The sequence below is a fragment of the Salvelinus fontinalis genome, chromosome 25 (genome assembly GCF_029448725.1).
Source record: "Salvelinus fontinalis isolate EN_2023a chromosome 25, ASM2944872v1, whole genome shotgun sequence".
NCBI classification, from domain to species: domain Eukaryota; kingdom Metazoa; phylum Chordata; class Actinopteri; order Salmoniformes; family Salmonidae; genus Salvelinus; species Salvelinus fontinalis.
Window position 1 is genome coordinate 2,481,257 of NC_074689.1, and position 13,131 is coordinate 2,494,387.

The following is a 13,131-nucleotide window of genomic DNA, read 5'->3' on the forward strand; positions in this document are numbered from 1 at the left end:
TATTCCGTATCCACTGTTAAGTGAACCTTGGCTTGGCTTCCCAACCCCAAGGCTCCCCTATGGGCATCTAATGCGTGTCGCCCCCAGGGTGAGTGTAGGTGGATCGGGGAACCAAGTCTCACTACTAGGCTGAGTTGGTTACCTCCTCTCTTCTCCCCAGCTCTCTGCCTGCCCAGTGGGAGAGAAAGGCTGGGGAAGAGGAACAAGCGCCAAAACACAGATGGGAAGTAGTAAATAGGTGAGTATGCCTCTGCAGAGCCACACAGCAACAGAGTGCAGTTGATAAAGGACACCTGCTTGTTTCATCCCTAATAAAAAAAAAATTGCAGGAATTGTCCATGGGCTAGAGTGAAAAACTTATTATTCTTTCAGAAAATATAGTAAATATGAATATGCTTTTTTTTTTTTACTTCTTCAAATGTATTTGGCCCTGAGTCTAAAGATTTCCTTCGGGCCTAATCCTTCTAATTTGAAGTAAATAAAAGCAGTAAGGCTGTCATGCTGTTTCCCTCATCTCCCTCCACCTATGCTGCTGTATAAATATTCATATGAGAAATGTGCCGCTGTCTATTGATGGACAACAGTCTTATTTTCTGCTTCAGTCAACAGTGCACATTTGTATTTCTAAACTGTGGTGGTGGTGCTGAGGTCGTTATGTAAGGCAATTTTCTGCCTTCTTAAGAGCCAGCTCTCCTGTGCATTAATGAGACTCCCTCCCTCCCTCCCTCCACCTCCTCCCAACTTGAGCTGCCGAGGAGCCTGACTACCGACAAGGCCCTACTGCTAGCACCAGACAGCAGTGACGGCACAACACATAAGACATCTACCCCCAGCTGCTCATTTACACACTTTTTTTTTAAAGAACACGTTAATAACAAATTAATTGAATCCAGTGCTTTATGGGAAAAATATGCTGCATTTTAATTTAGTAGTAGTTACTGCGATATGACCATATATCCGCGGTGTTTGTATTAGGCCTATGATTCACCTCTAACACTGTATTTTTGTTCACCAAAGAACATTCGATTTTCTCACGAAATTTCTGAGCGGTAATGGACAATTTCATAGACTTTACATGAGTCCTGTTAGATATGATACTATCACACTAAGAGCTATTGGGCATGGGTACATTTAGCATGCTAGGGGCATGTCATCTTAATTTACATTTAATACACTGTGGATTTATCCGGGGATGCATGAGTAAATTAAGCAGGCGTGTACCTGATCTGGAGAATCAATTAATCGATATGCAAGAGCCATTTAAAACACAAAAAAAGAGGAATGAAACAAATTGAAGGGTGCTGATTCTAACAGTGGTTGACATAGGCAAAAGTGCACTGCAGCGGGAAGACAGTGACACGGGTGTTTTGAAGGGGCGTCAGCTGGAGACAAAAGCAGTTGAGATGGGCTGGAGACCGACCGAGGGGAAGGAGGGAGGGAGGGAGTGCAAGAGATGGAGAGAGTGCAGACAGCCAGGCCCCTGAAAGCCTGTTGTGGTGGGCAGGGCCTGACCTTGGTGACGATGGGTTTTCACGAGAGGGCTCTAATGAAGCTTGATTGCCAGGGACTACTGAGGGAGCCGAAGGGGAGTCAGGCGAGAAGGGGAGAGAAGAGAGAAGGAGGAAGAAAGAGCGAAAAAAGGATAGGGGAGAGAGAAAGGGCTCAGGTAATTGCAGCACTTGTGGGTCTGATGCCCCGCGGTCCTGTGATGTCGGGATGCACTGGGGAAGGAAGGAGAGAGAGGAAGAGAAAGAGATGTCTGCAGACGTTTTGGTGGTAAATTGTGGAGCGCTGGAACAGGAGGGAGGGAGGGAGGGTTATAGAGAGAGAGAGCAGGGCTCTGGGCAGTAATTACCCCAGCGAGTCTGTGGGATGGAGGGATGGAATAGAGTGGACAGGCCCAGTGTGGAGCTCTGACAGGGACGGAGGAGAGGAAAGCTGAGGACTGCAGGGGGGAGGCCAAGCAGACGGCAGGAAGCTGACAGAGGGATGGAGGATGGAGACAGGACATACTGTAAGCCTTGAAACCACAGAACTAGACACCGCTAGACACTGTGCCAAGGTTAAGGGCTATAAGTGAACACATACACACACACACACAGCATGTGACAGGACAGCCCAGACCAATACAAGAGGTACTATAGGACTGGCGAATACATGATACTGTTCATGAGCCTCTGGAAGACGTCGCTCACACAAGAAACAGCAGATAAGGTTCAGGCAGACTGAGTATCATACCTAACCAACTAGACAGTTTGCGTTAAGAGACATTCTACATTCTTGTTTCTATAGAAGAACAGGAAAGTGGAGAAAGGACATGTGAGAACTCAGAAAAAGAAACAAATCAAACAGAAATGAAAGGAATAGAATGTGAAAAGAAAGAGTGGAAGAGAGTGATAACATATGGTAGAATGTGTGTGTGTGTGCATGCAAACCTGTGCCTCTTGTGTGTGTGTGTGTGTGTGTGTGCCTGTGAGTGTGTTAGCTCCATTGAATGGCGCACAGGGGTCACGAGGGCCCGGGCTCAGCGAATGGAATTAGAGAGAGTTGATGGGCTGGCTTAAGCCTCCCACTGCCACGGATCAGTATGTAGCAGCCTCTCTCTCCCTCCTCTGCCTCTCCCTGCCGGGGCCGATGTAACTCAGTGGACTGGCAAATTACACCAGACCTACAGCTGTAGCCCGACATTATGATTAATTTGATCAGTAATTTCTCCTGTTTTTCATTTTAATCGCCGCGACCATTCTGCTGTGGCAGGTCTTTCAGATCTAATTAAGATCAATTCTGGTGTAACAGACTTGGCGAGTGCCGTCAAATCCCTGAGCTCTGCTGGGCGTGGAGAAAACCCGCACCTCTATTCAATCAACTTCCAGCAAATCCAGCCCGGATCCAGCAATCAGGCCATTAACACACTTAAGCAAATTTCATAATCTCCCTCCCCGTCTATTTGTCATCACTGTGGAGGGAGGCTGAGGCCCCCTCTGTGAGCGCCTGGAACTCAGCATGCTGGAGTGGGGTGGTAGACAGGAGGTGGTAGTGTAGTAGGGCTGGCTGCTGTGGTGGAGACGCACCGAGGAACGGGAGAGTGAACCTCTCGTTGTGCTCAAAGTTAAACTGTGGAGAGTCCGCCAGTAACCTAGGCTGTTAGGCTCCTCTACTGAAACAAGAAGGGAGTAACAGTGAAACAGCAGCATCGTTTCTCTTCATCCACTCTAATGTTGACATTAGAAGCCAGTGGATGTTAGTTTCTCTACATGCAAAGACGAGCTCGGACTGTTGATTCTATTCTAAAAGGTTCAATGTGAGCATCATCTCCCAGTGGGGGACAATTAGGAGAGTAATAGTATCCTAATGACTGTTTGTCTATCTGACACTCCCTCTGGTTCTTAAAACAAATGGTTGAATGGCCGAGTGGTCTTGTGTGTGTGAATAATAGGTGAACAATAAAAGGGCTGTGATCTGTACTACCGTGCATCCCAAATGGCACACTATTCCCTATTTAGTGCACAACTTTCGACAAGAGCCCAATAACCTAATGTGAGGACTAATTATGGCATGCCTTGGCTGTATAGATACCCAATACAACACTTTTGTATTTTAGTCCCACATGGCCAAAGCAATAACGCAAAATACATAATGAAAATGTACTCTAAGGCCAATTATGGCTTAGAATTCTCAGAGGAAAGGTTTAATGTAGCATGCATGCACACACACACGCACCCACCCACACATGCACGCACGCACCACACACACCCCCACACGCGCACACACACTCAGGGGGTTACAGATGGGGACTCTCCCCGGATGGAGGCCTCTATGGATTAACCAAATTGATGCTCAGTGACTCTTAACTGAAAATGTAATCATTGACCTGGGTGTTGAGGGTGGAGGGTGCAGATGGATGGTGGGGCCCAAATCATATTGCAGACTTGAGTGTGTCGAGACCTGGGCAGGACTGTCTTTCAGCAGAGAAGGGTTGTGTCCCAATTGGCACCTTATTCCCTGCATAGTGCACTGCGTAGTGCACCCCGGTCAAAGTGGGGTGCACTACGTAGGGAATAGGGTGCCATTTGGGACGCAACCAAGAACTGTCCACGGAGGGACCCTCACCGGGTGGCATAGCAACGCCCTCAGTGACAACCCCAGCACTGAGCCAGAGAGAGATGAAACATTTCACACCTAGCCTGCCTACCTCCCTCTCACATCAGCAGTAATACCATTGGACGAGGCAATATCTTAATGATGGCCTCTTCGGCTCCCCTCCAGGGTGGTCAATTGATCTATATATCTGTCTATCCTCAGTCATTATAATCAGGATCTCAGCTTCTTTATCCAATACAATCCATGCTAAGAACAGGGTGTGATTGTGGGGAAACTGGTGGAAAGATGTCATACTAGCACTAATAAATGATGATTTCTCATTTTAATAAAGCATTAGAATGTATTGTGAGTATGCCAGGCACAGGCAGGGATTGCTCTCTGTAGCTCTGCTTTCAAAGAAGTTCTATAAAAGCCATGCTTTCTAAGACATTCCTCAAACAGACTAAAATATTCAGAGAAGAAAATGGGGGGCTTTGCTTGACTGTAATGTACTAACATTAGAACACTTATTTACTCCAGAAAATAACATTATTGTTAGGCTTTGGCTCTTATGCTGGGTGTGTCTGAGTGGACCAGTACTGTGTGTTCATCCCAAATAGCACCTTATTGCCTATTTAGTAGGCTTGGGCGGTATCCAGATTTTCAAATCGTCATACCGCCTTCTCTCATCCCGGGATTTACGGTATTACCGGCTTATTACACAAGGGGGCGGCAACATTATTATTTTTTTTTTAAAGCCAACTGAGCGTCTATTACCAGAATACTAACAACATTTGTACACGTAACAGTGAATTTCCATAGAGTTTGCTAACTAAATATGCTAATGAGCTCAAACCAAAAAATAAATAATTACAAAGACACGCAGTCCAGCTCAAAGTTATACACATATACTGTAGGGAGCTACATATGTCATTTTTGTTACGTTTTGACATTTACAAGCGAATGTGAACGAGAGATATTGTCCAAATGAACATTACTGGCTTTAGAGCAGCATGTGTCCCCACTCCAGGGCAACGGGCCTGCCTGCTCTGCTCTGAGGAGCAGATGGGCCGAGAAAAGAGAAGAGAAGAAAACGTAAGGAAATCAAAAGATAACGGTGGCAGCTGTACAGATAACTCATCCAAAGGGCTTTGACTTCTCCAACACGGGGGTCGCGTTGACACAGAATTCTAAAACGCATAAGAAATATCTTGCTGCTGTTTTGTAAATGCAGCTCGGCTTCAGACTAATGTTGTGCTTCAGTTGCATTTCTCCACTCAGATGAGAATTCACTAACGGGCATTCTATCGGCAGCCAGCTCTCTGACTGAGGTGGAGCTACTTTTCTCCAGTACTTTTCTAGGTGTAGCCAGCCTACTGTTCTCAAGTAAAATGCTAGAAAAAACATGAGGAAATGTAGCTGGCTACATTCTTTCTATGATAAACAGAAATATGACGGCCATGCATAGTTTTTTCAAAAAAATACCTTGCTTTTTTATTGTAAGCTAATTTAGCCTACAACTGTGGCTGCCCGCCAAATAGCGATTCACTTCTGTTGTCATCTGATGCAAATTAAGCTACTTTCTGCCGAATGTGTTGCACTAATGTATTTTCTGTGAAGGGAAACTATAGCTGCACGTCTCTGATCACTCTATTGAAGCAACAAAACACGCTTGAGTTTCAATATATATTTACTTACAAACAAACACGTGACTGGCTGTTCTAGGGAACTACGGTATGCTTCATAATGGAAAATAATGTGACAAGTGAAATGAAGAACGCAATCTGCTTCATCTTCTAACACATTGCACAAGTTGACTGCAGGTATTTACTTAAAAAGTAGCTACAAATAGTAAAATGTCTATACAAACATCAAAGAGTTAGTTTCAACGGTTTTGACGTTATTGAAAAACCATCCCGTGGCTATTTCCAAATACCCCTTGTACACGGCATACCGCCCAAGCTTACTATATAGTGCACTACTTTTGACCAGAGCCCTATGGGCCCAGGCCAGAAGTAGTGCACTATGAAGGGAATAGGGTGCTATTTGGAATACACAGCCTTTGACTAGCCCAATCTACCGTCAGCGCTCAGGGTTCATTGCCATGGCTGGACTGTGGCTACAGTATATGGTTGGCATCTTGGTCTGGGAGGCAGGCAGCAGCTAGCAAGCCTTTGGAGGTCATTAAATGCGGGCGTCTTGTTTTTCCTGCTGAGTCTCACTGGGCCATGACAGGGCCGGAGACGGGTGCAAGGGGGGGAAACAAATGGCTGTCCTCATCCCGGCCTTAAAGAAGGGCGCAGCGCCACAACCCAATAAGGGCCTGACGCTGATGAATGTGGCTGAGGAGAGGGAGGCGACCCTGGCCAGGCTCCACCAGAAATGAAACCACAGGGATATAAAATAGGTTATTATCGTCAGATGGACAGAAGGGGGCCGAGATTGATGGACAGACAAACTGACTGAAAAGGAGGTCGGATGAGGGAGGGGAAGGGCAGCTAAGCTAAAAAGGACTGATAAATGTTGATGAGAGCTGGGATGGATAACACGATCTATCCGACATGGATCAGTTGTAAAAGTTATGCATGATGGCTCGAGACTCGGGTTTAGTGTGCTTTGAAGAAACCTCTCACTGTAGGATGACCTTGTCAATGAGATGCACATTTTATGTTCCCCACACTGACAGCAGAGCTGGAGTCAAACACTGGGTTTTGGTTCATATCAAGTATAGAACAGAGTACCTGGACAAACAAGGTCTATTAAGTAGGCATCAGCATTGTGTTATCTCAAGGTTGGCCTCTGTCTCTATACAACGCACCCAACAATAGCATATCACCCCTAGTAAGACAATTGAAAAACACATCCATTTGCTGAAGTTTTGTATGAGGGTGTCAAAGGTGCAGCAGCAATAAGCAGTAAGGTCTACTTAAACGACTATTCTTCCAACTTGGATAACAAAGTTCTAGATCATTTTGTGATGTAAACCATTGGCGTACGCTAACAGGAGGGGGTAAGAGTGAGCTCACCTGCAGTGGCATGGGCGGGGTGACGGGCGAGGATAGGCTGCGGGCCGGCGATTGGTTTTGCCGGAGGGGCGAAGACTGTGGCGGTTGGCCAGAGCCAGTCATGGAGGTGGTGGAGGAGGAGGCGGAGCCAGGGGAGGGGACCGAGACAGAGGACTGCTGAAGGCTGGGCGGGGTCCGCGATGACAGCTGGTTGTGGCCGTGGCTGTGGGAGTGTTGATGCTGCTGATGGTGGTGCTGTTGTTGCTGATGGTGGTGCTGTTGTTGCTGATGGTGGTGCTGTTGTATCTGTTGGAGCTGCTGCAGGTGCTGAAGCTGGGAGTTCAGGGATGAGGTAGCTGACGAAGGAAGAGAAACAGAAGCAGAGGGTCAACCTCCTGATATCATCGCCATTGGTATCATCATCACCGTCTAAAACTAGGCAGAGACATTCAAAAGCTATTGTAAGACCTTCATGTGCAATCATGAAAGCCAGCAGTCAGGTTATCATACTGAAAAAGAATGCTCTCGCCTCAGACATACGATACATGTGGAGGTGTGGAACGATGATGTCAATTGGGCAGCGCCACAACAAGGTCCTGTAGTATTTTAACTTTTACAACGGACTTACAGAACCACTTAACTTCAAGTTAGAGGACAAAGCTATATACATTGATTGACATAATTGCTCTCTCTAGAGAGAATCTGTTCAATTTCACGCAATGAATGCCACGATCTTGGGTTTAATTGCAGAAAATCTCCTATGAAGAGCCATTCATCTTGACTGGACATCTTAAGAAATCAATCCATTAACTAATTGGATTCAATAATGGCATGCCATTATCCTCATTCCTAGATTTAAATGTTAATACATTTCATGCACCGTTTCAGTGAAACACACAGACAGAGACGTTTCAGGGAGACAGGCACGCATACTCGAGTTTGACAGGGGAACAGGACTCCCGAATCTCGCGGGATTCTGGCAGGAATGGGAGTAACATTCTAGAGTCAAGTTCGAGACAGGATGGGACAGGATCAACAGTCCACAGGAACGGGCAGTACAGGACTAGTTATACAATGTTTTTATAACTATTATAAATATATAAATATGTCATGTGTGGAACATTTCATGAAACAACAACTGGGTAGGCTTTATATAGTTTACTCAATAAACATTTGTTTTAAAGGTCATTTTCCCTCTGCCCCTTCTGTCGGCTCACTCCAGTTGCTCAGGGTGCAGATGCCAACCTACATCAGTAGTCTAAATGACGAAGCGTTCAAAGAATTGCAATGTCTTGTTGCAGCCACGGACCCATCGCTAACATTAACATTAGAGCCAAGGAAAGAGCGATGTTTTAGCAACATTTTATGGAGTCGTCTTTGACACGGCAGGCTTGTAAGAAATGCTGCGGTTTAATCAAATAGGCTACCAACCGGAGAACGGGAGAAGCGGCATAGCTGTACTCCTAACAACTTTACTGTCAAGCCCAATTGGTAATGTATTTAACTCAACCCGTATCATCTGAGGTGAAGAGCAAAGTAGAAATAGATTGACTTATGCAGTACTGCCACTCGGTTTCTATTTTGGATGTTCATGTTGTAAATGTTCATACGGGGCTCCCAGGTGGCGCAGCGGTCTAAGGCGTGGCATCCTAGTGCTAGAGGTGTCACTACAGACAACCTGGTTTGAATCCAGGCTGTATCACAACCAGCTGTGATTGGGAGGCGCAATTGGCCCAGCGTCATCTGGGTTTGGCTGGTGTAGGTGTAACAGTATAACTTTAAACCGTCCCCTCGCCCCGACACGGGCGCGAACCAGGGACCCTCTGCACACATCGACAACAGTCACCCACGAAGCACGGTCGTTACCCATCGCTCCACAAAAGCCGCGGCCCTTGCAAAGCAAGGGGCAACACTACTTAAGTCTCAGAGCAAGTGACGTAACTGATTGAAATGCTACTAGCGCGCACCCGCTAACTAGCTAGCCATTTCACATCCGTTACACTCACCCCCCTTTCAACCTCCTCCTTTTCCGCAGCAACCAGTGATCCGCGTCAACAGCATCAATGTAACAGTATAACTTTAAACCGTCCCCTCGCCCCGACACGGGCGCAAACCAGGGACCCTCTGCACACATCAACAACGGTTGCCCACGAAGCACGGTCGTTACCCATCGCTCCACAAAGGCCACGGCCCTTGCAGAGCAAGGGGCAACACTACTTAAGTCTCAGAGCAAGTGACGTAACTGATTGAAATGCTACTAGCGCGCACCCGCTAACTAGCTAGCCATTTCACATCCGTTACATAGGCTGTCTCTGTCCTCATCCTCCAGCCTTAATCGATCTACATTCAGGTAATTTAGAATATCCTCTTATCCAGAGCGATTTAGGCCTACAGTCATTGCATTTAACTAAAATAGTAAAGACAACCACATAGCACAGTTGCATGTTACATTACTGAAATTATTTTCAATACTTCCTAAACAAGCACAATAGCCAACATATTTCTGAGTGCAAAAACTCGCATGGGACGGGACAGGAGTGATTTTTGTCGGGAAGGGACAGGAAAGTTTGGGGGTTGTAGACTGTGGCGGGATCAGGACAGTACAGGAAAAAAATGTACAGGACAAGACGGAAAAGGAATACATTTTCACTCCCATAATATGCAATACAGGACACTGTACATGTACAGTGCATTCAGAAAGTATTCAGACCCCTTCACTTATTCGACATTTTGTTGCGTTACAGTCTTATTCTAAAATGTATTAAATAAAAAAGAATCCTCATCAATCTACAAAATACCCCATAATGACAAAGCGAAAACAGGTTTTTAGAATTTTTTGCAAATGTATTAAAAATAAAAAACAGAAATACCTTATTTAGATAAGTATTCAGATCCTTTGCTTTGAAATTGAGCTCAAGTGCATCCTGTTTCCATTGATCATCTTTGAGCTGTTTCTACAATAAATTCAATTGATTGGACATGATTTGGAAAGGCACACACCTGTCTATAGAAGGTCCCACAGTTGACAGTGCATGTCAAAAACTAAGCCATGAGGTCGAATGAATTGTCCATAGAGCTCCGAGAGAGGATTTTGTCGATGTACAGATCTGGCGAAGGGTATCAAAAAAAACTCTGCAGCATTGAAGGTCCGCAAGAACACAGTGGCCTCCATCATTCTTAAATGGAAGAAGTTATGAACCACCAAGACTCTTCCTAGAGCTGGCCACACGGACAAACTGAGCAATCGGGGAGAAGAGCCTTGGTCAGGGAGGTGACCAAGAACCAGATGGTCACCCTGATAGTGAGTTCCTCTGTGGAGATGGGAGAACCTTCCAGAAGGACAACCATCTCTGCAGCACTCCACCAATCAGGCCTTTAGAGTATGTTAGAGTGGCCAGACGGAAGCCACATCTCTGTAAATGGCACATGACAGCCCGCTTGGTGTTTGCCAAAATACACCTGAAGGACTCTCAGACCATGAGGAAAAGATTCTCTGGTCTAATGAAACCAAGATTGAATTATTTGGCCTGAATGCCAAGCGTCACTTCTGGAAGAAACCAGGCAATACCTAACCAATACCATCCCTTCGGTGAAGCATGGTGGTGGCAGCATCATGCTGTGTGAATGTTTTTGAAACCAAGATTGAATTATTTGGCCTGAATGCCAAGCGTCACGTCTGGAGGAAACCAGGCAATACCTGACCAATACCATCCCTTCGGTGAAGCATGGTGGTGGCAGCATCATGCTGTGTGAATGTTTTTCAGAGGCAGGGACTGGGAGACTATTCAGGATCGAGGGAAATGAATGGAGCAAAGTACAGAGAGATCCTTGATGAAAACCTGCTCCAGAGTGCTCAGGACCTCAGAATGGGGCAACGGTTCACCTTCCAACAGGACAACGACCCTATGCACACAGCCAAGACAACGCAGGAGTGGCTTTGGGACAAGTCTCTGAATGTCCTTGAGTGGCCCAGCCAGAGCCTGAACTTGAACTCGATCTAACATCTCTGGAGAGACCTGAAAATAGCTGTGCAGCGACTCTCCCTATCCAACCTGACAGAGCTTGAGAGGATCTGCAGAGAAGACTGTGAGAAACTCCCCAAATACAGGTGTGCCAAGCTTGTAGCGTTATACCCAAGAATACTTGAGGCTGTAATCACTGCCAAAGGTTCTTCAACAAAGTACAGAGTAAAGGGTCTGAATACTTCTGTAAATGTGATATTTCAGTTTTCTAAAAACCTGTTTTTGCATTGTCATTATGGGGTATTGTGTGTAGATTGGTGAGGGGGAAAAAACAATTTCATCAATTTCAGAATAAGGCTGTAACGTAACAAAATGTGGAGTCAAGGGGTCTGAATACTTTCCTAGTGCACTGTATTCAGCCCTTCTATAGTACAGTATGTGATGGCACAAATTTGCAACCATTGACTCTGAAATCCCTTGGTTCTTATTGTTTAACAAAGCCCTAAGTATAAGTGACTGTATAAGTGACTGTATAAGTGACTGTATAAGTGACTGTATAAGTGACTGTATAAGTGACTGTATAAGTGACTGTATTGACCTCAGGCAAACAGCATTTTATCCTTATCACTCAGCAATTAGAATGAAGAGAGTGCAAAACCCAGATGATTTCTAATAACAAAACCAAATAAAGACACATGCATACCAGTTGATTTGACCAATACATCACATTTCTACCTGACCCACTCGTTCTCCAGTAAAAAGAAGGAGAAGACTATGCTCTGAGACATAGAAGATTTGGCCATTCATTTGACTGTGAATCTACTTGACTTCCTTGGGAAGAGGTACTGGGGGTGTGGTGCACGACCGGCACCATACAAAGATCTGATTGATATTCAGAGGGCTACTGTAGGGCTACCTGCAGCCTAAGACTTTGTTTTTGCCAGTTCTGGGACTACGTGTGAGTGTACTACAGTATATTGCCAAACTACTATTATCTACTTTCTGTTATCAATGCTATTTTAAGCCGTATAACATCAATATAACCTTTAGTGACAAGGCTACCGCAATAGTTGTTTTTCAGCCTTAAAAAAACAACGAGAGGTCTCGAGAAATTGAGAGAATAACAACAGATCAATGGCACAAAAAATGGTGTTGATTGGCGTATTGATAACGCAACAGAGCATTCGTGAATAGAGGGGTAGACAAACTTGTATACGTACTGAATCATTGCACTTCACTAATTATGTTTCATAGTGAGATGAATAAATAAAACACCAGGGCAGACACTTCTTTGAATAGTCTGGTCGCTGCTGGTTCTGGAGAGGTGCATGCGGACATTTGATCAAGACCTCCCCCTTTCCCCCCGTTCTAAGTAGCAGACGAGAATGCCAGCGAAGGAAGCTAGTGAGTACGTCTCAAATGGCACCCTATTCCTTATATGATTCTCTGCTTTTTACCAGAGCCCTATCGGACCCTGCTCAAAAGTGTTGCTCTTTAAAAGGAATAGGTTTCCATTTAGAACGTGGCCATTGTCTCTGGGCCAGTAAACAGCAGCAACACTTTCACATTTCTTCTACCTCCTGACACATTGACACCTCTCCCAAACCCCACCATGAATTATATATCATCTTGGGCTCGCGAAAGCCAAGAGCCCAATTCTCACTTGAAATGTTGGGGCAAGTTGTCTCGCAAAGTATGACAGGACCGGGCGCCTCTCTCGGTCTTCCCTTACAAGTGAACCGCAAGAAAAATGTGGAGTGCGCCAGTTAAAAGATGGAAAATGGGACGAATGAAAGAAAGACCGAACGAACAAACGAAAAGGAGTGCACGACCGAGAGAGAGAAAAAGAAAATGTCTGTAAAAAAAAATAAAAAAATAAAAAATGTCGAAACCTAGGGACGATCAAAGAGGATTCGGAGAATTTCCTCCAAGCGCTGACCCGAGGCAGAGGAGGAAAGAGTGGCACGACAAAAGAATATGAAGAAGAAGGAAAACAAATACTGAGGGAATATGGAAGAAGCCCCATGTGGCCTTATTATAAGGGCTGCACCACAGGTAACTATATTCTTTAACAGCTGTGGTTT

The 13,131-nt window shown here is 45.3% G+C and overlaps 1 protein-coding gene across 2 annotated transcripts in view; it reads right to left on the reverse strand.

Annotated features, from left to right (window-relative positions):
* LOC129822746 (POU domain, class 6, transcription factor 2-like) overlaps positions 1–13,131 on the reverse strand; it is a 125,198-nt gene that overhangs the window by 60,042 nt on the left and 52,025 nt on the right. For both annotated transcript variants that reach the window (XM_055881125.1, XM_055881126.1), the window contains exon 5: positions 7,107–7,441. In XM_055881125.1, coding sequence (XP_055737100.1) covers positions 7,107–7,441 — 335 coding nt within the window. The remainder of the gene's footprint in view (positions 1–7,106; positions 7,442–13,131) is intronic.